Source organism: Anolis carolinensis, chromosome 2, assembly GCF_035594765.1.
Source record: "Anolis carolinensis isolate JA03-04 chromosome 2, rAnoCar3.1.pri, whole genome shotgun sequence".
NCBI lineage: Eukaryota > Metazoa > Chordata > Lepidosauria > Squamata > Dactyloidae > Anolis > Anolis carolinensis.
In genome coordinates this window covers 258,862,303-258,886,896 of record NC_085842.1, presented here as the reverse complement: position 1 = coordinate 258,886,896, position 24,594 = coordinate 258,862,303, and the positions used below count along the sequence as shown (strand labels likewise).

At 40.6% G+C, this 24,594-nt stretch overlaps 1 protein-coding gene across 3 annotated transcripts in view; it reads left to right on the top strand.

Annotated features, from left to right (window-relative positions):
• The window catches only part of adamts19 (ADAM metallopeptidase with thrombospondin type 1 motif 19), a 139,282-nt gene that overhangs the window by 111,390 nt on the left and 3,298 nt on the right, over nucleotides 1-24,594 (top strand). For all 3 annotated transcript variants that reach the window (XM_062972125.1, XM_062972124.1, XM_062972126.1), the window contains 4 exons: nucleotides 1,013-1,166; nucleotides 3,460-3,595; nucleotides 5,703-5,907; nucleotides 11,123-11,275. In XM_062972125.1, coding sequence (XP_062828195.1) covers nucleotides 1,013-1,166; nucleotides 3,460-3,595; nucleotides 5,703-5,907; nucleotides 11,123-11,275 — 648 coding nt within the window. The remainder of the gene's footprint in view (nucleotides 1-1,012; nucleotides 1,167-3,459; nucleotides 3,596-5,702; nucleotides 5,908-11,122; nucleotides 11,276-24,594) is intronic.

Sequence of the window (24,594 nt, the reverse complement as noted above, 5' to 3'; positions counted from 1 at the left end):
GATACATATCTGTGTCTATGTGAAGCAGAGTAGTAGAATAGCACGAGATAATTGAGCAATGAAAAATGAAGTTTGGTAAATGTCATGATGTTGACCATTATATAACTAAAAAGAACATTGCTGTGAACGACAAAGTGCAGATCCACACTTTGGATTGCAATGTAGCAGGAGTTTGGTCATGAATTAAATTTCCTTTGCAATTCAAATGTGTTTATAAAATACACTACTGAAACAGAATAATTGGGTTCTTAAATTGTTGCGCAATTTAATGATTTTAAGAGGTTGTATTCATATAAATAAAGCTCTATTATACTCTTATGTAATAAATAGATACATTTTTCTACCTTGCTCTGGAATGGCTAAGTGCTTTGGGGTACCCACATAATATAAATAATACGCTCAGATTTCTGGAAAATTAGTTAAGGAATTATCACTTGATCTCTTTCATTCTTCAATTGCTGTTACAATAAACACAAAGTTAACTATGAATTTTGTGGAACTATATATAAAAGTAGCCCTTTTAAGATGTTGAACTTCTGTTTATATTTAGCATAAGCCCTTTCAGGTGCTACCTCTACATATACACAGAATGCTTAGCCCTTTCCTTTTATATATTTCCTTTTATATGGTATGTTGGAAAGTCTGCCACAGATGTGGGTGAAACGTCAGGAGAGAAAGCTTCTGGAACATGGCCATACAGCCAAAAGACTCAAGCAACCCAGCACAAGCAATTTTTCCTTCTGCAGATGAAGTGATCTTATTGTGATGAAGACCATAAATCCATCTGACCTGTTTATTGTCTCTGAGCATTGCTCTTGGGGACATCAGTCTTTTAAGATCTGCTCCTAGAAATTATTTAGATGTTGATGACTGACACTGGGATGTTATGCATGTCAAGGATGTGTTTTCTTCCAGATGTATACTGCCATCTCATAATTTATTTCTTTTCTTTGTATGAGAGTTTTCTCTGTGACATCTTGGCACTCAGGATTTAATTCTTTATATGTTATAGGTGCTCCTTTTTCAAGATCAGAATTATGGGCTACACTATGAATACACTATTCCCTTGGACCCCATCCCTGAGAATCAGAGCTCAAAAGTATCTGAACCACTTTTTATGTGGACACATTCAGGTTGGGAGGACTGTGATGCTGTATGTGGAGGAGGTAATAGTGTTCTAAAATCTCTGTCATGTGTAAATGATTTATTTAATTTTTGAATCTTTGTTGTTGTTTATATCATTGTAGTGCTAATATTGTTGTCATGGAAAAATACAAACATTTTATCAGCAATACAGGGAGGTGCATTATCTAACAGTGACAATCCAGGTCTACTTAAGAATTCTGAGTTGTTGAAAGAGAAGCATTTCTTATCTCTCAGCCGCTTTTCTTAGCTGAAATCCAAGATTCTAAAGCAAGCATGCAACTTCATGAGAATAGTGGCATATTTGAGCAGATTAATCTGATATATTAAAGACACAATTCTGGGGTTTTATGGCATCCTGGTTTATACAATGTAAGCAAGATCTGTTGTTGTAATAGTTTGTCCACCCACTTTCTTCATATGTGTATGTGCTCATTGCCCCCTTTTTAACATTAAAAACAATACCAGAGCTCTTAGTAGGTGCCATCTTCTCTAGAAAACCCCTAAAAAATATTGTCTGGAGAATTCTGTTGGGTATCATTTACTGAGAGGAGCAGACAATTACTTGTTTGGAGGGGAGCAGTCATTGTTTGCTTCCAACAATAGCTTGTCCGTAGTCTTCTGTAATTTGCTTATTTATATATTATTATTATTATTATTATTATTATTATTAAACTTTATTTGTACCCCGCTAGCATCTCCCAAAGGACTCGATGCGGCTTACAAAGGCCAAGGCCTCAACACACAATATAACAATACAAAACAAAAGGCAAATTAAAAACAATTAAAACAGTATAAGCAACAAGCAATAAACAATATGCTAAAACACAATAGAACTGGGCCGGGCCAGAGTAATGGGTACAAGATTAAAAGTGCTGATGTGACAGGTGATATATAAGGCTTATAGGGCAAGTGCAGAGTGCGATATGCGATCTTAAATCTAATAAAGTGCTTATGGGACTTGGTATTGGAGATTTCCTATTAATCTGGGAAGGCACATTGGAACAGCCAGGTCTTCAAGTTCTTTCTGAAGACTGCCAATGTAGGGGCCTGTCTGAGATCCTTGGGAAGGGTGTTCCAGAGTCGGGGGGCCACTACGGAGAAGGCCCTATCTCGTGTCCCCACCAACCGCGCTTGCGACGCAGGCGGGATCACGAGCAGGGCCTCTCCAGATGACCGAAGTGAACGCGTGGGTTCGTAGACGGAGATGCGGTCACGGAGGTAGGATGTAATGTTTTGTCTTATTTCTTCTAAGACAATGATTCAATGACACGTACTCCTTTTCCTTTTGTATTGATCCTTATTCATATGTAAAGCAGTTCTAATATATTTGCTGTGGTTAATCTGATCTTTTGTAATATAGGTGCCAAGGTTCATTATTGCATATTATCATTTTTAGCAAATTTTCAATGACTTTTTCTTATATTTCCAGTTTCCCATTATGCTATATACCAGAAGGCAAAATTTTGGTATTGCAGAATTGTGCCTTCATTTCCTAAAGTCAAAAACAGTAGAAGATTCTAATAAATAACACATTTGTTCCAGAATAGTGATTTTACATGATTGTATACTTAGCAATGGTTATGATTGTCATGACAATTTAGCATTTTTATCGGTGGTAAAGAACGTAATGCTTGATGCTATTTATAGCAGTTTCAAAAATCTTGTATTTTTCTTACAGACAGTTCTTCAAAAGCAATAGTGTTCTTAAAGAGAATATATTTTAAACTCACACAATTAATTTTAACGATTTCTGGGGGGAAATTCAAAACGCAGCTTTTGTAGAATGTACTAGACAAGAGTATACAGGACAAGACAGTAAGGGGGTTCATATTAATTTTTTCCATTCTAAATTGATTCCTTTTTCCGATGTTCTGCTTGTATGAAAATAGTGTGCTTCATTTTTCTAAACTCATTTTAGATTGTAGATCTTTTCAAACAAAAATATTTCGGGGAAAATTCATGTGGAGTGTAATTTTTCAAATAGTTCCTTATTTTTGTTTTTATTGTTCAAAAACCATGCAAGGCAGTGACTGGAATGAAAGAACTACAGAGCTAGTTCTCTATACCCAGAGGGGGTTTGTGTTTCTCTAAAGACAGACCCGTGTGTTGCATGGCACATCTCCCTTGAAACTGAAGCAATTTTTAAAGGAGATTTGTGATATCACAACAGGAACTGCTATTCAAAGGAAGAAGAGCTGACTATGCATGAAGTAGTTCTTTGGCCCCTGGCCAGTATTTTAATGAAAACAGTTGCCTGAGAAACTTAATCAAAAGTTTCCTGTAGTTTTATAAACCTTTTTTGTGTCTTACTAGGAGAAAGAAAGACAACAGTATCTTGCACAAAGATTATGAATAAGAATATCAGTTTTGTGGACAACAGGAAATGCAAATATTTAACAAAACCTGAGCCACAAGTCCGAAAGTGCAATGAACAGCCATGCCAGACAAGGTGATATGAGTCAAATAATGGAGATTCAGACAGATATGAAGTGGGATTTTCTGATCTGGTGGACTCACCAAATGAAATGACAGGATGCTACAGAGACTTTTGAAATAACACAGAGGTCTCTGACATGTCCTATACTTTGGCATTGAGAGAAAATCACAACCTAGAAGATTATGTGAGGATGTAAGATGTTGGGTCCTTGTGGCCTGTGAGTCTTTAATTGGTCATCAGGTATCTTCATCATTTCTAGAATATATATAAATAATTCCTTTGTTCTTTAATGCTGTAGGTAAAAATAATGAATTCTTTCAATTAAAAATAATATACTCATTATACCGTATATACTCGAAGATAAGCCGAGTTTTCAGCCCTTATTTATGAGCTGGAAAAGCCTCCCCCGGCTTATAATTGGGTCAAGGTCAAACCGGCAGCAGAGCCTGGAGGCCATTGCTTGCAATATATAACATATTTATCTCTCCCTTATCAGTGTTATCTTTTCCAAAGCTTCCCTCGCTCTTAACCAAGGGAATATTTTGAAAAGTCAAAGAAGCTCTTGCAAGTCAGGAATATATATATCTCCATTAATCTTATAAAAGCATTTCCCCCTGAAATATTTGTTAATCTCTGCTACAGATATATAGGCATTTCCCCCTGCAAGCCTTTGCAGTCCCTATGTATCTTTACATTCGTATCTATCTATCTTATCTATATACATTAATTTTATATATGAATTTCCCCCTCATATGTTTGCAAGTCTTTGCAAATCCTATAAACATATAGATATCTAGAGATTTTAATGTACTTGTATATCTGTATCCATGTGTATACATTATTTTATATATGAATTTTCACCTCACATGTTTGCAAGTCTTTGCAAATCCTATACAGATATAATTATATAGAGAGAGCTGTCTAGATAGATACATATGAATATAGATATGTAGGGCTTACAAATATTGCAGGGGAAATGCACACACACACACACACACACAGAGATTTCTAGATAGATATAAACAAATATTTAGGGTTTGCAAATATTGCTGGAGGGAAATGCACATATATAGAGAGGATTTGCAAGCATTTCAGGAGAAATGCATATGTGAAATTAGTATATATAATTATAGATCTTTATCTAGCTCTGCATTGTTTAGGCATTGAATGTTTGCCTGTTACTATGTTGGAAGCTGGTGAAGATGGTTGGAAGCTGGTCATGGAGATAGGGCAAGACACAAATGAAGTTTTATTATTATTATTATTATTATTATTATTATTATTATTATTATTATTATGTTATTGTTAATACCATATTGTTTTTGTTGACCCTATTTTTCCACTTACAGAGCTAATTTACTGTTTTTCTTTGAAAAACCTTTAACCTACTGATGCCTCAATATAATTTCATTGGGGTCTATTTATATTTTGAAATTTACCGGTAGCTGCTACATTTTCCACCCTTGGCTTATACTCGAGTCAATAAATTTCTCCAGTTTTTTGTGGTAAAATTAGGTGCCTCGGCTTATATTAGGGTCGGCTTATACTTGAGTATATACGGTAATAGAAAGTTAAAATTGATGTTGATAAACAATTTCTTAATGTCATCATCGTTAAGATTTTGTGCTATATAGAGGAAGCAATCATATATATTTGGAATCACTGTCAGGAGTCATTTAGTTTTGAGCAGCAGATTGCTATTTGTGCAATAGGTTTAAATTTATTTAAAAATCAAACTAGAGTAGAATGTATTTTGTAGAAATAATACATCATTAAATGAGTGGGAAGATCTTAGCCAAGATCCTACATAGAAGAGATGTAATATAACTTTCAAGGAAATATTAAGTTACATAATTGATACCAAGCTATGTTGTGACAAAACTGTGATATTTCTCAACCAAATGTGCAGCACATCGATGCAAATGCACAAATATGAAATCAATTGCAATATGAGATGTGCAGCATAAAATACATCATGATGTGCAGTGGCAACACATGTGTTACTCTTCTTTCATAGCTTACAGCTAAATGGCACATCAGTCAAGAAAAGAACATATATATGTGAATGTCACCAACAGGAAGTCAGGCCCTCGATAAGTGCTTTTTTGTTTTTATACAGATGGATGATGACGGAATGGACACCATGCTCAAGGACATGCGGGAAGGGAACCCAGAATAGACAGGTGGCTTGTACTCAGCAACTGAGAAATGGGACCATGATCCGAGCCCGGGAGAGAGACTGTGTCAACCCCAAACCCAATGCAGCTCAGCGCTGTGAAGGTCAAGACTGCATGACAGTGTGGGAGGCTGGAGTGTGGTCAGAGGTGCAGTATATGTTTTCTTTGGCATGTCTTGTGTCTTTACATATTTCATTCATGCAAATTTTCCCAACTCCCCCTTCCTCCAATGGATTCTAGAATTCCACTGCAAAATAGATTTAAAAACTAAACATAACAGAAGAGTATCCTCTAGAATTATAAATGGCAATTGGGGAAAAATCTCAGTCTGGAAAGATAGCAATGTTGCTGACAGTTGTATCTCATTGGGAAGGCCATTCCAAAGCCAGGCACAACTACAGAAAAAGGCACAATCAGGCTTTGATTAGATGAAACTTCCTGGCCCATAAAAGTTTTTCAGAACTTACAGTTCAGGTTTTCTAGTAGTTTATAAACTTTGTTTGGCAGAATTATGATACTGATTATTATTTAGTCACCTTTCATAGAATCATAGGATCATAGAAGAGTTGGAAGAGAACTCATGGGCCATCCAGTTCAACCCGCTGCTGAGAAGCAGGAAATAATAATAATAATAATAATAATAATAATAATAATAATAATACTTTATTTATACCCCGCCACCATCTCCCCAACGGGGACTCGGGGCGGCTTACATGGGGCCACACCCAAAACAATACAATGTAAACAGCATATAAAAGAACAGCAGAACACAATACAATAAACAATACAGTAAATAATATCCATTACAAAATAAAACAAGGAGACAATAAAAACAAGGGTAGACCACATGAACATTAAGTTAAAACTCGGGGTGAGAAAGACATAAAAATAAAAACCACAGCAAACAGGGTCATAAGGGAGTGGGGTATTCTGGAGGATAGATATTAGGGGGAGCAACGGAAAAGAAATATAAAATGGTTACTCTCCAAAAGCGCAGCGAAAGAGCCATGTTTTCAAGTCTTTCTTGAAGGCTGCTAGTGTGGGGGCTTGCCTAATCTCCGCGGGCAGAGAATTCCACAATCGGGGGGCCACAGCAGAAAAGGCCCTCTCCCTTGTTCCCACAAGGCGGGTCTGGGATATCGGGAGTGGGGACAGGAGAGCTTCCCCTGACGATCAAAGGGATCGGGCAGGTTTATGATAGGAGGTACGGTCACGAAGGTAGGTGGGTCCCAAACCGTTTAGGGCTTTATATGTGATGGTATACACCTTGAATTGGGACCGGAAAATAAAAGGCAGCCAGTGGAGCTCCTTGAACAGGGGAGTAGATCTCTCCCTGTAACTCGCCCCCGTAATTAACCTGGCAGCCGAGCACTGGACCAATTGTAGTTTCCGGGCCGTCTTCAAGGGAAGCCCCACGTAGAGCGCATTACAGTAGTCCAGTCTAGAGGTAACTAAGGCATGCACCACCGTGGTCAAGTCAGACTTCACGAGGTATGGTCGCAGTTGGCGCACAAGCTTGAGTTGTGCGAAGGCCCTCCCGGCCACCGCCGACACTTGTGCTTCAAGCGTCAACGCTGAATCCAGGAGGACCCCCAAACTGCGGACCTGTGATTTCAGGGGGAGTGCGACCCCGTCCAGCACAGGTTGCCACCCAATACCCCGATCCGACGCGTGACTGACCAGGAGGGCCTCTGTCTTGTCAGGATTGATCCTCAGCTTGTTCGTCCTCATCCAGTCTGCCATAGCGGCCAGGCACTGGTTCAGCATCCGAGGGGCTTCCTTGGAGTCAGATGGGAACGAGTAGTGGATTTGCGTGTCATCTGCGTAGAGATGGCAACGCCCTCCAAAACTCCGGATGACCTCTCCCAGCGGTTTCATGTAGATGTTGAATAGCATGGGGGATAGGATAGACCCTTGCGGGACCCCACAGGTCAAAGGCCAGGGGTCCGAGCAGGTGTCCCCCAGCTTCACCAACTGGGAACGGCCCTCCAGGAAGGACTGGAGCCACAGCAGAACCGTGCCACCGAGCCCCATCCCAGAGAGCCTCCCCAGAAGGATACCATGGTCGATGGTATTGAAAGCCGCTGAGATGTCCAAGAGTATCAGCAGGGTCACACTCCCCCTGTCCAGTTCCCTGCGGAGGTCATCCACCAAGGCGACCAAAGCCGTCTCAGTACTGTTCCCAGGCCTGAAGCCAGACTGCAAGCGGTCCCGAAAATCAGTGTCATCGAGGAACTCCTGGAGCTGCGTGGCAACCACCTGCTCCAGAACCTTGCCCAAAAATGGGAGGTTGGAAATTGGTCTGTAGTTGTTACATATAGATGGGTCTAAAGAGGTCTTTTTTAGTAATGGTTTTACTACTGCCTGCTTAAAGCAGGATAGACCTGACCCCTGACCCAAGGAGGCATTTATAATAGCCACAAACCAATCCAACAACCCATCTTTGGCCAGCTTAACCAGCCAAGAAGGACAAGGATCCAGAGCGCAAGTGGTCGCCCTCACTGTGATGCCTCATGGGCCTTGTAGTCCTGTTCCTAGTACTATCGTGGCAGATGAAGTTGAAAACATGGGGTTTTTGCCGGTTCAACAAGAGCCGGAGTCCCTTCACCTGCCGGATGTTGATGTTTGCCCTCAAGAATTCAGTAAAACAGGCCTTGGGCATTACTCCCCTCCGTTTCCCAGGAAGGAATCTTACTCTAGAGACAGAGGAGTCAGAGAAGCAAATCGGAGGAGTTTACGAATCGCTGCTAAACAACAGGCTGATTAGGCCTGCTTCCCTTGGGAAATTCTAAGGAGTCATGCATCTGGACAGAGTTGGGTTTCGCTTCTCGTTCTCTAGGGAAAGAGATTGTTGGCGGGAAAACGAGACCCAATATAGGTGTTTGGCGCGGGAGATTCTTTGCGGAGTCAACAGATCAGCTTCAGGAGTGAGATCGTGTGTGGACTTCGTAACCCCAGTTCCTTGCCTCCCAGATCACGTATTCAAGTTTATGCATCGCCTTGCTTTCGACCACGAACCTTGTTCCAGGATCCACGGATTACCTTGTTTCTAGTCACGGACCTAGTCAAAGAACCAAGTCTATTTCCAGCCTTGTTCCAGCCTTGTTGTCAAGCTACCTTGGACTCTAAGACTCTGACATTTCCCCACACTATTGCTTGGCAGAAGTGTGTGTTTCGGTCAAGTGGATTAAAACTTTGAACTCTAATATCATTTATTGGACAATACATTTTTGGACTATATTTGACCTCATTTGAAAGGTCTGCTTCTGAACTATATTCTTCACTTGTTTTTATTGTCTTTATATATTTTATTAATAAAGATATTAGATAGAGACTGGCCTCCGTGTATGGTTCTTGGTGCCCAGCTGACAGTGGTCTGACACTCACAGACCCAAGAATCCCCTCCACGTCATCAGGAAGGACAGGCCGGAAAGAATCCCATAAGATCGAACAGACAGGTACCTCGGTTACCTCCGCTGGAACTACAGTTAAGCTGGAGTCCAACTCACGGCGTATCTGAGCAACTTTGCCTGCAAAATGGTGCGCGAAATCGCTGCACCGAGTTGCCAAGTCATCAGGAAGCCCCTGGGTCTCGGGAGGCCGCAGGAGCTTCCCAACAACTCGGAACAACTCCGATGGCCTGTTGGCTGCAGACGCTATGCGGGCAGTCGTGAAAGCTTTCCTGGCTGCTCGCAGAGCCACGGAGTAAACCTTAATAGCAGTTTTAGCCCGTGCTTGGTCAGACACATCCTGAGATTTCCTCCAGATGCACTCTAATCCCCTCCTCGCACGCTTCATCACAGCCAGCTCCTCAGTGAACCAAGGAGTCGACGTGACTCTACGCAGTGAGAGGGGACGTTCGGGAGCGATCGTGTCAAGTGCCCTTGTCAGCTCACTATTATAGCGATCAGCCAGGACATCGACAGGATCGCCAGTCTCCAGAACAGGAAGATCCCCAAGAGACCTCAGAAGTCCATCCGGATCCATCAGCCTCCTGGGGCGGACCATCTTAGTGGGTCCACCACCCCTGCGGAGGTTAGAAGACACGGCGAAACTTAAACAGATCAGATGATGGTCAGACCATGACCATGGAAGGATGTTTTGCTCTTCCACTCTGACTGTCCCACCGTCCACAATAAAGACAAGGTCCAGCGTGTGTCCTGCCTGATGTGTGGGCCCAGATATAACTTGAGTCAGCCCCATGGTTGTCATGGCAACCATGAAATCCTGAGCTGCACCTGTCAATGTGGTCTCGGCATGGGTGTTAAAGTCTCCCAAAACTATGAGTTGTTGGGAGACCAGGGCCGAATTGGAGACCACTTCTGCTAGCTCAGACAGAGAGACTGCTGGGTCGCAGGGTGGACGGTACACCAGCAGAATCCCCAAGCTGTCTCGGACTCCCACCTTCAGGAAGACACCTTCAGGAAGACACTCGAACCTCGAAGATTGCGGAACGGTGCATCTGATCAGGGCGATGAATTGCCGAAAGATCACCGCGACTCCTCCTCCCCGCCCCCCAGCCCTGGCCTGCTGATGCACCCCGAAACCCGGTGGACACAGCTGGGTGAGATTCACTCCACCCAGCTCGTCCAACCACATCTTGGTGATGCATGCCTGATCCGCCCCCTCATCCAGGATCAAATCCTGAATGACAGCTGTCTTACCGTTGACGGATCTGGTGTTCAAAAGCAGAACCTTAAGACCGGGGGGTCTGTCCTGGAGACTACCACACCTATTCCTCTCCAGGGTTGCAAGAACTCTGTTGCGCTTCTCCCTGGGCAGCAAGTGACCGATCTTCCTCCTCCCCCACATCACCTCGATGGTGCCCCACCCGTGTGAACCCTCTTCTCCCTGGTGGATTGGCTGATTGAGGTTGCCTTCTGAAGGGATTAGACAGCTGTCCAAAGATGGAGAGCCTCCAAATGTATTTGTTTGTCTAGGGAAAGAGCCCATCTCCACTGGTAGGAGAGAGAGGGAGTCCTCTGACATGGAGTCATCTGACATGGAGAGGGGACTGAACAAGGGTAGCGTTTGTGGGCAGGATTGGGAGTTGAAGCAGGCAGGACTTGAAATTAGGGAGGGAGTCTCGAAATGGAACTCTGAGAGGGGGGCCAACACCAGCGAACATCGCATTCAAAACATTCAAATCACATTCAAAGCACCCCCAAGTTGGCCATCCAGCTTCTGCTTAAAAGCCTTTCTCCTGTTTTATTGTTTTATTTGTACTTAAACAACTTCTTTGTTCTTTAAAGGTTTTTTAAAAATATCACCATTTTATTATTATTAACTATGGATTCCTGCAAGGAGCATTGGTATTGGTAATATGTATGTACCTTGTTTCATTTTTATTATCTTTCAACAGTGTTCAGTAAAATGCGGAAAAGGTGTACGACACCGAACTGTAAGGTGCACCAATCCTCGGAAGAAGTGTGTTTTGTCTACAAGGCCCAGAGAAGCAGAAGACTGTGAAGATTACTCCAAATGCTATGTTTGGAGAATGGGTGACTGGTCTAAGGTACAAAATGCTTAAAAATTATATTTCATACTGATAATTATAATTTCACTATATGCTCATGTATAAGTCAGGGGCACCTTTTGGAGACAAAATTGTGGATTTTTATATGACTCATGGATAAGTTGAAATCATTCCATGGAGACGGGAAAGCATCAGTCATCTCAGGGAGACAGACTGCCCAATGTTATTTTCTCCCAAGACTTTCAAAAAGGCTGGAAGTGGCAGTACAGGGGAGAGAGTATAGGTACTGCTTTTAGGTTTTCCCAGGATAGATTAAGGTATTGCCTTTTGCCATTCAACTTTTTTGGGTAAAAGAGTTAAGATACAGGATTAACATGTAAGTTGACCCAGGTTTTTTTGGATTGATTTTGACTAAAATTTCTAAACTTATTCATGTATATATAGGGTATAGTAATAAAACCTTGTCATAGACTTTAGGAAACCTCTGACAAAAGTTCAGGACAATGCCGTTTAGAAAGAACAGTGTGATAAAATTGTGACTGTTGTTGGTTCAGGTGTGTTACAAAAGGAAGTAGGTAACAAATAGTTGCTTGGATTTATGAGTGTGTGTGTGTGTGAGAGAGGGGGGGATCAAAATGCCCTCTCCCTACAATGGCAAAAAGATGGAATATAAGGTGTGAGTGCAAGGGTGTGAATCCTGAGACAAAGGAAATGGCTCTATGCCAGACATTATGTGTTCTGGTACTCCCAAGAGAGTGGTTTTATGTGGTTTGTGCATGTGATACTGAATTTCTTCCTGCAGATATGTCTGTTTTACAGTTGTCTGAGGCGTTGAACAGTGTCCAGTGATTTTGGCATGTCAGATGCTAGCTCATGGAGAAGCCAACAACAACAGTAATAACAATAATTCTTTATGTTCAGCATTGACTCGATGGTGTTAGAATTGTGCCATATCTTGGGAGTGTTTGATTTTGGTGCTTTAGCTGATACAGCATTTTACAAATCAGGGAGGGAGTGGTAATGCCCATATTCCTACCCTGTCGTCTTTTCAACCCCTTCACATTTTGTTTTAATTATTTGCGAGTTTTTGATTTGCATTACTCATAGAAATTAATCTGAAGGATTTTAAATACTGTGTATTATTACCTTCAGTTACAATGCTGGGAATTATGAATTGAATGAAATAAAATGTTGGACATGACTGCTACAAAATTTGGTTAACCTATACTGATATTTCATGTAACTGTACATCATACAGCTGGGATTTTCCAAGATTTATACCAAAGTGATATGTATTGGAAATTAGCAAGTTCAGTTTTGCCTCCACTTGGATTTTCTATTTTGTTCTCATGGCTATGTAGTGCTACTTCCATGCTTGTTGTTGTTGTTGTTGTTGTTGTTGTGTGCATTCAAGTCATTTATGGATTATGGTGACCTTATAGTAGAAGTACTTCTACTATCATCTAGGTCTGTGTGACTCATCCAGTGGGTTTCCATGGGCAAGCGGGGAATCAAAGCCTAGTCTCCAGAATCATAGTCCAACGCTCAAACAACTACACCATGCTGGCTTTCACTGCCTTGTTAATACGTAGCAAATTAAACCCATGAATTGTATTGTAATGTAATTATAGTTAGGTAAAGAAGTGAAAAGTGCAGATCTTTATTCAGTTCCAGTAACCTGGTTGTTCACTGTTTTTGCTCTTAGGGATCATTCTTGACATCAATAGGGGGCTGTTTCATTGAGAAATGCTAAGTTATTTCCAAACTAGTGCCAAAACATGGCTTGAGATTTTATTTAATGATTTATTAATACATTGAAACAAGAGACTTACTATAATTCTACTATAATTCTTCTTAGCTTTCTGTTCACTGTGAGCTTCTAAAACACCATTTTAAATGGGTAATAAGGGATTAGTAAAACATATGACTGTATATCATAACATAAAAATATAACTTAGATATATTTTTCATTGTTCCAGTATTGAAGGAAAAGGATAAAAGGAAACAAAATAGAATTTCAAGTTCCATAAGTTCTGTGGACCTGCCAGTTTCACTTCACTAAAATGTTAACATATTTTCTGATCTTGCAAATTTCCCAGCAGAAAACAAAGTGGCTCTGAACACTAAATGGGGGCTCTTATGTCAATTCCCACTTTTCGCCTGACATGCAGGTTGCAATGGGAAATATATAGGAAAGCAAAGCATTCAACACTTTTTTTGGCTGATCATCGAATGGCTCTCAATGGGGTACAATTTACCCACAATTCAGCCAGAAAATAGATTTACTTAAACAAAAGGAAGTTAAAGATAGAAAGAACGGAAAACAGCTCAAAGTTTGATGCTTTATTATCTTCACAATAATAATGGTTTGAGGTTTTCTTTAAAAAGAGGGTATGCAAATCTGACCTGAGTGGAAAGGACAGGAATTATCTTGAAATGTATTATTTAATGAAGAGGCTGTGAAAAGGGTGAACAAGAAGTGAACAAACTGGGGGCATGGGGTCCTTGCCCTTATGGTCTACCTCCTGTTGTTACTTCCTATAAAGAGTGATGCCATGTCAGCTTACACATAATGGCAATTTTGAGCACATCTGTATGTGGATGTGTGTGCATGAAATTAAGAATGACAATCTCAGTGACAATAGACAGCAGGAGGCAAAAATGAGGTACTAGTGGGCAAATCCAGCATATGGAATGTTACTTACCAATGTATTTGGTTAAACTATAAAAAAGGCCCCCACAAAGTATCTACTTAAAAAAAAAACCCTTTTCTCAGAAGTAACTAAAATATTTACTATAAAAACATACATCTGAATTCTACTTTTTTAACAGGCATAAGACAGCATTTCAAATAAAAATACACAAGTGAGATAAAAACATTCTCCATAAAAGAACAGCATAACTGTATGGACAGACATTGGATTGCCTTTCAACTGAGCAATCATAAATTGCTTATCAGTTGGTGAAATGTTTTAAACATCTTACTTGCATTTCCATACTTTTGTGGCATTGTGAAGTGTATTACTTCCTTTGTGATTCCAGCAGCTTCACAGCACCATACTTTCTGTGTGTGCCAGATGCCTGAAGAGATTGAATATATGAGACTAAATGCAGCCTGACAATTGACAGTCACCTAGGGAGTCACTGAACAAGCAGTGTGGTCTAGAGAGGGCTATTAGAGTAAAGAACTTTGAAAACAAAGTTGTCAATATAAGAGGATTGCTGAAGATTAAATTGCTTCCTTGTTTCCCAGATGCAGTGAAAGAAAAAGTGGGTCACCAAAAGGACCTTCCTGGCAAAAGAAAATATAGTAAAGTAAAGCAATATACATATTAATTTTAACTGGTGTATTTAGCCTCCCACAACAGAAATGTAGTGGCATGTGTGTACCACCACCACCACCATTACAGATATATCATAAAAAAAAGTATATGCATTTTCTTGTGCGTGGTCACTCTGGAATCTACACCTGTGGTATCTCCTGTGTCGACGCAACTGTTTCGGATGATCTCTTGCAAAGCTTTGCTCCATTGAGGACTCCAGCCCTGCCCCTCCCCATTAGTAATAAAGCCTGGCTGCGGGGCTTGAGGCCTTAGTTCCTTTAGTCCACGAATGCAGCAACATCGGATTATATCTCCTTTTGACTTTGGATTTTGTTTGGCCAGCCTCTCAGCAAGCTGGCTGATATTATTTGCCCCAACCTCCAGTCCCAAATTATAACTAGCCTTATAATTTTGGTGCTTCTTTTGTGCAGCCCAATCAGTTTGGTAATTTTTCTGCCCCTCGAGTTTCTAAGATACAGAATGATGATTCTGATTTTGATTCTGATTCTTGTTGATGAGGACATTTTAATGCAATGTAGTTCATCTGCAGGCTCTACTCCTGAGGATCCTTCCTCCTTTTCATTGTTGATTATTCGTTTGGCTCATTCCCTTCAATTACCTATGGTGTCTTCAGTTGATGACCCTGTTGATGATTTATTGTTTTCTCCTGATCAGCAGAAAGAGCAAGTGCCCAGAACTGTACTTCCTGCGCTTCATTATTTGTTGAAACTTGCAAAAACTCAGAGTGGACCTCCATCTTCTGTGCCTCCTGTGTCTAAATGTATAGACAGTCTTTACCATATAGACACTTCTTCAGCACAATGGTTAACAAGGCCTACAAAACCTAATTCTGTTGTAGTGAAGGTAGTGCAACCTAAGAAATCAAAGAAACTACAAGCTACTCCACCAGACAAAGAGGGCAAGAAGATGGATGGCTGTGGGGAAAAGGTCCACACTGCTGCCAGCTTGATTACCCGGATGGCCCATTATCAGGCCTATATGGCAGCTTATCAGTCCTACTTATGGGCCACCTGAACAGCAAGTTACCAAGAGCTCTTCATCAGGAAGGAATCAATTTAGCATTTCATTAGAAGGATTTAGCTAAACATGGGGCTGACACAGCAGGCAGAATATTTGCAACAGCAACAGCTATTTGATGCCATGTGTGGCCTAGGTCTTCAATGCTCTCTGAGGAAGGTAAAGCTATGGCGGAAGAACTACCAATGTCTGAAAACAATTTATTTCATCCTGACACAGATGCTGAACTAAAAGGTACACAGAAGATCAAGAAAGCAGTACAGAAATTTGGTTTTTCTCAGCGGTCTAACTATCAGCCTAGATTTCAGTAGCCAACCCCCCAACCACTTTACCGCCAACCTTTATGGCCTGCTCCCTTTAGGCCTTCTCAAGGCCAGAATCCTAGATTTTCAGTCCCCGGTAGACGTAATTCTTTAACCAGGGGACGTTAGTCTACTAAAGGAAAGGAACAGGACCAGGGTCGGCGTAGCTTTTGACCACCCTATGCCTTCTTCTGTTGGTGATGGGAATCTTCCTCCTTCACTGGGTGAACCTTGCACCTCTTCTGTCCAATCCTCCTCCCCTGTTTTTGGAGACCGGTTAGCTCCATTTAGCTCCTAGTGTGCTATTACGTCAGATGCTTGGGTGTTGGAAATTGTAGAACATGGCTATTCCATTGAGTATTTTGAGCAACCCCCAGTGGGCACTGTTAGAGTTACCCCTCACTCTTCTGCTCTTTAGCAGGAAGTTCTTACTTTACTTGAGAAAGGGGCTATAGAACCCCTATCGCCCTCTATGTTTCCTTTTTCCTCAATATATTGTAGTTTCTAAAAAAAAGATGGAGGTCTCCATCCTATTTTGGATCTTAGAGGGCTGAATGCATACATTATATATCGTCGTTTTCAGATGGTGACTTTATCAACCATCCTCCCCCTTTTGCCCAGCAATGCTTGGTTTGTGAGCATTGATCTTAAAGATGCTTATTTTCATGTGCAATTAGATGCCAAGATCATATATTTTTGTCTTTTATGACTAATGGCCAAGCTTTTTGTTTCTGCGTTCTCCCCTTTGGCATTTCTACATCTCCCAGGGTGTTTACCAAGGTGATGGCAGTGGTGGCAGCTCACCTTAGAGAGCACGGTGTAGTGGTCTATCCCTACATCGATGATTGGTTACTGGTCGCTAGAACATGTGACCAGTTACAAAACAATATTCAGTTTACTTTGTCGTTATTACAGAAGTTGGGCCTTATTATCAACAAGGACAAGTCTCATCTCCAACCCTGCCAAACTACTCAATTTATTGGGGCTGTCTTGGACTCCCGTCAGGCAAGAAGCATACCTTCCATAAGACAGATTCCAAAATCTTTGTACTCTGGCTCTTTGAGTAATAGCAAAGACCAGGCCAGGGACATTCAGTGCCTACTCGGGCATATGGCTTCCACTACGGGAGTGACTCCATTTGCTCAGCTATATCTTCAACCACTTCAAACGTGGTTCATCAGAACATTTCATCCTTTACACGACAGCCCCAACAGGCGTTTGCTAATCCCTGCGGCTAGTCATCACTCTCTACAGTGGTGGACTCACCGATCCAACCTGTGCATTGGACTTCCATTTCATTCCCCCCAAGCCTTCGATGCTGCTGTCAACCGATGCTTCACTAACAGGTTGAGGAGCTCATCTAGGCAACCATACAGCGCATGGTGTCTGGACCATAGCAGAAGGAGACAAGCACATCAACTATCTGGAAAGTAGAAAGACCACTTAACGCTTTCAGTCATCTGGTTCAAGCGCTTGTTATGTCAACAAGCAAGGCGGCACACGATCCCGAACTCTGGTATCCCTTACTATCAGGCTCTGGAACTGGTGCATAGCAAGGGATGTTACCATCATAGCTGTCCATGTCCCAGGCAACGAGAATTCTCTTGCAGACTCTCTCAGTCGGAAAACCTATGCAAATCATGAGTGGTCCCTTCATCCTGTCCAGGCACAATCACTTTTCCGTACATTGCACACCCTTTTAGTGGGCCTTTTTGCTTCCTCTCCCAACACAAAATGCCAATTTTACAGCTCATGACTCCCTTGTCATCAGCAGTCGGGGTGTTTAGGGGACACTTTCCTCCTAGACTGGACATCGTAGCCCCTATATATCTTCCCACCACTTCCACTGTTGTCCAGGGTAGTTGCTTGTCTGCAAGCAGAGCAGGTCAGCTGTATTCTGATAACACCATGGTGGCCCCGTCAGCCATGGTTTGCCACAGTCCCCCAACTAGCAGGCAATTATTATGTTCGGTTGCCACTCAGACCGGACTTGTTGACTTCGGGAATCTACTTCAGTCCCTTACTCCCAAATCACGCGTCTCCGACTGATGGCATGGAGGATTTGGCCGCATCTCTTCCTCAACCAGTGAGAAACATTTCGGATCTTGCTCTTCGGCCTATCACCAAGCACTCCTATATCTATAAGTGGCATTGTTTCTGTCATTTTGCTCAACAGGGAGTTCAACCGTTGTTAGCACCTACTTCTGTTCTCCTCCAGTTTTTAATGTCTGTATCTGATTCAGGACTATCTTTATCATCACTCAAAGTTTATTTGGCTGCCATAGCCTCATTCAAGAAGGAACAGTGCAACTGATTTTCGCAGTATGGAACTAAGGCCTCAAGCCCCGCAGCCTGGCTTTATTACTGATGGGGAGGGGAGGGGCTGGAGTCCTCAATGGAGTAAAGCTCTGCAAGAGATCATTAGAAACAGCTGCGTTGATGCAGGAGATACCACAGGTGTGAATTCCAGAGATGACCACTTGAAGAAACACTGTTACAGGTAAGCAACCATACCTTCTTGTATTTTGAGTCTGAAATTCTTTATTTTATTTTGTCTTGGAGCCTAATTAAAACCACTGTGGTTGCTGAAAAAATACAAGAAGGGGAAGAGCATAAATTGATTAAATAGAACATAAGGTTGCTACAAGTGACATTGAAGTCTTTAAATGCAAAGAAAATCTGTAAAAGGAAGAATAAATAAACTGAAAGCTGATTTTATACAAGAACAAGGTAATTCATTAGATTATATTAAATCTAAACATTAAAATAGCAAGTACTTTGTAATTTATGAAGACTAAGAGGAAACAGGAATATACGTATTGAAATGAAATTAATATTCTAAATTTAAAAAGCCTTCCATACAAGAGAAGGCAACTAAAATACATTTAAATTCCAAAAGCTTATTTAAATATTATTTAAAACATATTGTCATCATGTTTTAAGGCAACATTAAAAGCCCTCCCAACTTTCACCCTACACCTCAAGACATCTTAAAAGATGAAAACTTTGAAAATACAACTCATAGAATCATATCATCAAAGAGTTGAAAGAGACTACAAGGGCCACCTAATCCTGCCATGCAGAAACAGACAATCAAAGGATACCTGACAGGTGGCCATTTGGCCTCTCTAAAAATCTCCAGAGAAGGAGACTCTACCGCACTCCAAGGTAGCATATTTCACTGTCTAACAATTCTAACCATCAGGATGTTCATCCTATGGAATTCTTTTCCTGCAATATAAATTAATTGCTCTGTGTCCAAGGGTGAACCGGCACTGACAGTCTCTCCCAGGGCTGATCTGGAGTGCCAAATGCCAGATTGGCCCCAGGATTGAGGCTCTGCCCCTGGCCACTGTAGAGATAGGAGGGATTCCTGATCATCCAGCAGTGTCAAACCCTATTCAGTGCAACTAGATGGCCACCATTACCACCCACTCCTATTCTTGTTGTAGCAGATGTGATATGGGTCATGTCAGTCGCTCGTCACCCCAGTGACCTCAGTTGGACTGCCAGAGTGACCGGGGATGAGGGGGGGGGGGAGATTTGTCCATTATGTACCTAATTAATGTATAATATGGACATGTTCCAAAAAGATCTTCCATTTCAATCAAATCTAACATCTTCGCATCTGATAATACTAGTGCTATAACTTCTTAAATCCCATCTAACCATTTTTAAAGTTTCGGATAGACATGAAAACTAGTCAGTTTTCAATAAGTATTGGCAGCATATAAAGAGGTCCCAGATTTCTTTAGTAATTTAAATTATGCCAAAAGTAAATACTGAATAAAAAATAATTGATTGGACGAAGGCTTCAGGACTTGGGAAAGTTAACCGGAGCCTGTCATTGCACATGGATAATTTTTCCTGAATTTTAAAATCATAACGTCAACACTGACAGCAAATTGTATTGTTGCTATCAATATTTGTGAACTGATTATTTGAAACCAACATGATAGGTTTGGTTCTTCTTGACAGTTGTTTGACTCATCAACAAAAATGGTTTGGAAATGCCTGAGGAAGCAACAGAGCAGAGCAGAATTAAAACTTTTGTTAACATATTATCTGACTTTTCTGAAACTTGAGCAGCCCATAGCGACTCTTTAAAAGATCCTCTACAGAGTGTAGAATAAGGTGTGTGTATATGTGTGTGTGTGTATACAGTGTTCCCTCACTTATCACAGGGGTTACGTTCCAGGACCACCTGCAATAAGTGAAAATCTGCGAAGTAGGGATGCTTTATTTATGTTAATATTTATTAAATATTTATTTATTTATTAAAACTGCTTGTGGGTTGTTTTGCACTGTTTGCGACACTGTTTGTGAAGCCACCTCTTTCTGGCAATTTGGCAGAGAAGCAATTTGGCAGATAAGCCTGCCCTAGGGAGCCAGTGAAGCCTTCCCTACTTGCACTGGTGGGCCCCTTGCTCTGCTTCTTCTTCCTGTGCTTCTTCTTGGCCCCTCCTCTCCACCAGCTCCCACCATGCCCTTCTTCTCGTCGGCATCCAGGGGCAGCTTTCGGTTGAGGTGTTGCTGCTGCCCCCTCGCTAAGTGCCCCCCATGTTGCTCTGGTTGCCTCTGCTCCTGCAGCAAGGGAAGAAGGAATGCTGCTCCAGCCGGGCAATGTGGAGGACTCAGAAGAGAGGCCAGGGCGAGAGCGCACACGTGAAAAGGAAACTGCCAGGCACTGCTACAGCCTAGTCCTCCATGGGTTGCTTTGCATCATTTGGTTGATTAAGATCCAAGGCATTTTGAGAGTGCCTTGGAATGCAAGAAGATCCAACCAGTCCAACTCCAGTTGCTGTCCCAGAAGCATCCAAGAAAATCCACAAAACAGCGAGTCCGCAAAAAGTGAACCGCGAAGTAGCAAGAGGACACTGTATAATGCATTTTTTCAGAAGCATTTAAAAAAAATTAAAAAAAGACCTTCATGAAATAAAATATATTGAAGAGAAGTTTGTTTGTGCATTCTTGGGCCCTTATTTTCTGTGCAAAGGATATTTAGCCTTTTTTTATATGTGAGAGAAATGATCTTTAAAAACTTAATTTAGTACAGCTATCATTCCAGTGAGTGATAATTAGGTGTCAGTATAGCTCCGGCATGGGCAAACCAGGTGTTTTAGACTGTAGCTCCCACAATTTCTAACAGCCAGTAAGTTGGCTGGAATTTCTGGAAGTTGAAGTCCAAAACTCCTGGAGGGCCAAAGTTTGCCCATGCCTGATATAGCTTGTTTTTTGTTTTGTTTTTTTTAAAGAATTTTCTCCCATTGTATTACTTAATACTAGAGTAATTTGGGTAATTATTTTTAGTTTTTAAAATGTCAGATAGATACAAACATTACCTATAGTACCAAATACACAAGGAGTCACAAAAGCGGTGTAATGATGAATGTAGCTAAAACAATTATTCCACGTTATAGTATAATTGTAATGTAGCATAGTTATGTCTTAGTAATGGTTAAATTGAATTCATTTCAACTAAATAATTCATTATTTGATGCATTGATCTGAGTGTTATACTAGGGATATCATTATTTATTTAATTTATATCGCACCTTTCTCCCAAGATCAGATTTAAGGTGACTTAAATACATATTTGGCTGTGGAAACCTTCAGGTGGCATGGACAACTCACAGTCTCTCAGCATAAGAAAAAGCAAACACAAACCCTGCTGAATAAATATTGCTAGGAAAAATCCTATGAGAGGTTTGCCATGAATCAGATTCAACTTGAAGGCACATTGCAGCAGTAATGCAATTTTTTTAAAAAAAAATGATAATGAATTACAATACCCACTTTCTGATATCAAAGTAGAAACAGAGAAAAAAAAATCAAAGACAACTTTAATATCTCTGGAGACTGAAAAAATACACTACAGGAAAGACCACCTAAAATGCACAGAAATCCTTTCCTCCCCATATTTCCAGAGTCTTCCATAGTGAATTACAGCAATGAGGATTGATTCTGCTTGATACTGTTTAGTTGTGAAATATGTCAGAATGCAGATGGCACAAAAACCTCAAAATGTATTTTAAAGCTTCCAGGTTTTTCTTGTATTTGTAATTTATTCTAGTCTGGACCAGGAGGCATACTACCATGTCATATTTTCACTTCTCTTCTTTCTCTGTTCCAAGTCAAAACCTTTTAGGCAAACGTGTAACCTCTAGTCTTCTAAGGTTCTGTTCTGATTTGTTTTCAGGAAGCTTTGGTGAGCTCCAAGAAGGCACTTCTCATGTTCTTATGTTCTCTGTAATAATTCTGGAACAAGAGATTTGTGGGTTGCAACCGGATTGATCATTTGTTCTTGGAAGACGTTATCCAAGTATATGTTGTTAACACTGTTACAGATTGGCACTTCCAACTGCAGATTTGTATCAGACTCGGCAGTGATTGCCTATTGTCTTGGCTGGGGTACACAGTTTAAATGTTGCTCCCTGCCAGTGACAATTTTTCCCTTAATTTCCTTCTTACTAAGGCCAGCTGGAAGTGGCGTATGGCATTACCGCACCTTCCTCAGATGTTGGTCTAAGGACTGTGTATTGGTTTCAAAATAGATGAGTCTGGCAGGAAAGGAAAGAGAATCTTGAATAAATGTGGTGGTGCCAAATTGAAAGATTGTTTGTTTGGTATAATGTCTAAAGTTCAGTGACTTGAATTATGGAGAATGGAGAATAAAAGAAATATCATCTGTCATTCCTTTTAATGGCTTTCAAATACAGTGAGTATAGAACATTCTTTATGACTTGGTGCTTGATTGAATTGTACAAAAATCTTAGGATTGTATTCCCAACTGTAGAAATTTGAGTAAGGTTTTGCATCTTCTCCTTTGATAAAAAGGCTATGTATATGTGTGTATATTACATATAGATACACACATATATTATGTATACTTAAAACCAGAGTGTTTTGTAGCCGAATTTTGCTCATCAGTTGCAGTCAGAAGAAAAGTACACAATGAAGTATGTTGGGTGCATACTTGATTCTGCATTGAACCAAAATATAATTTACTGAAATTGGTTCATGCTGCATTTACTCATTGCAAAATTATGTTTGGAGCACAGTATTTTAATTGTTTTATACTTTAAAATGTTCTTGTTTACATCCCAAGCTAATTAAATATAGGTGAGCTACCATTACTGAAAATTTGACAAGAATACGCAAGAAGCATGTATACTGAAGTAATGTACATATCCCCAAATACGTTCAAACTTAGATATGAATTAATTTTCACACCATTTAAAACTGCCCATCTATGTCAAAACATCAGTTAGGTATAATTTTGTAATAGCAACATTACCTATACACATGCTGCTGTCTTAGACCTCTAAAGGAAAGTCCTTTCTGGAACTGTTACACCAGTTGTTGTACAACACAGCATACCGAAAGCATTTTGCAAAGAAAGAAAAAGAAAGAAAGAAGGAAAGAAAGGAAGAACGTTTGTACATTTTAATATATTTTAGCTATTTTAAAGCCATATTGCCTCTTTTCTACTATTAGAATATGTTATTAGGGGACAGGGCAGTGAGACACTAGCTCAGTGGTTCTCAACCTGTGAGTCCCCAGATGTTTTGGCCTTCAGCTCTTCAAGATCAAATCCTAACAGCTGGTAAACTGGTTAGGATTTCTGGGAGTTGCAGGCCAAAACACCTGGGGACCCACAGGCTGAGAATCACTGCTCTAGCTGAAAGACAGACAACTACACAGGTAGCAGAAGTCAATTTTCTCCATAATCTCCTTGTAGTGGCACTTCTGAAGATGAAGACTGGATGAGTGTCAGCAATTTTGGTTGTTTATCTGTGTGTAGGTACTAGTGATCACCAGACAAGTAGGTGAAAAATTGAATGTGACTAGTAATCCATCTATTGCTATGAAATAGACTATACCTAGAGCTAATCAAGCTGTTTTGAAGAAATAAACTAAGTGCAGCAGCATTGGTGACAGATTATGTACTTTTCCTTAAAAGCACAATAATTACACAATTTGTAGAATAATATGCACATCTTTTGCAATATCTGTGCACACATATACTGAACATATACTTTATCATGTGCATTCAAAAACACCATATGCTTTCCCTATAAAATCACCAAATTTATACCAGTTACAAGTGAACCACCATTTTCAAGCACTTAGGTAGTTGATGTGCATGGCATACTCTTAACTGCTGAGTAGTACGATCAGTTCTGCTTGGTCTGTACTGCGATTTTGTTGCTGCTTTAGAATTTTTGCTGAAGATCTTTTGGTACTTTTGGAAACATTGGGATTTCCCCCAGCATGTTGATAATTCCCTCTCGCTTTACAGTGGCCCCTTTTTTGGCTAAAGTCTTGTTGGCACTCACCATCTGAATTTGCTATTGGAGAGAGAAATGTTTGTCTGAATGGAGGAATGCCAATAGCAACACTCTGGAAACCATTCCAGGGTTTGCAGGCTTTTCCCCAAAGTCAGATGTGTGTATAGTAGCTCACAAGTCATTTTAACATAAACCTTCAGATGGAATTGTTACTGTGGAAGTATACCCGAACCCTTTTTAAAAAGAATGTAAAAGTGTTGAGCTTTTCTTTCATTATCTGTTAATCTACAACTTCATTCAAGGTGGATACACAGAGAGAGCGAGTCAGAGGGTCATCGAGATATCTGGAATGGTATAAGTGGTATAGTGTAATCTGTCATATCTAGAATGCTATAATTTGATTT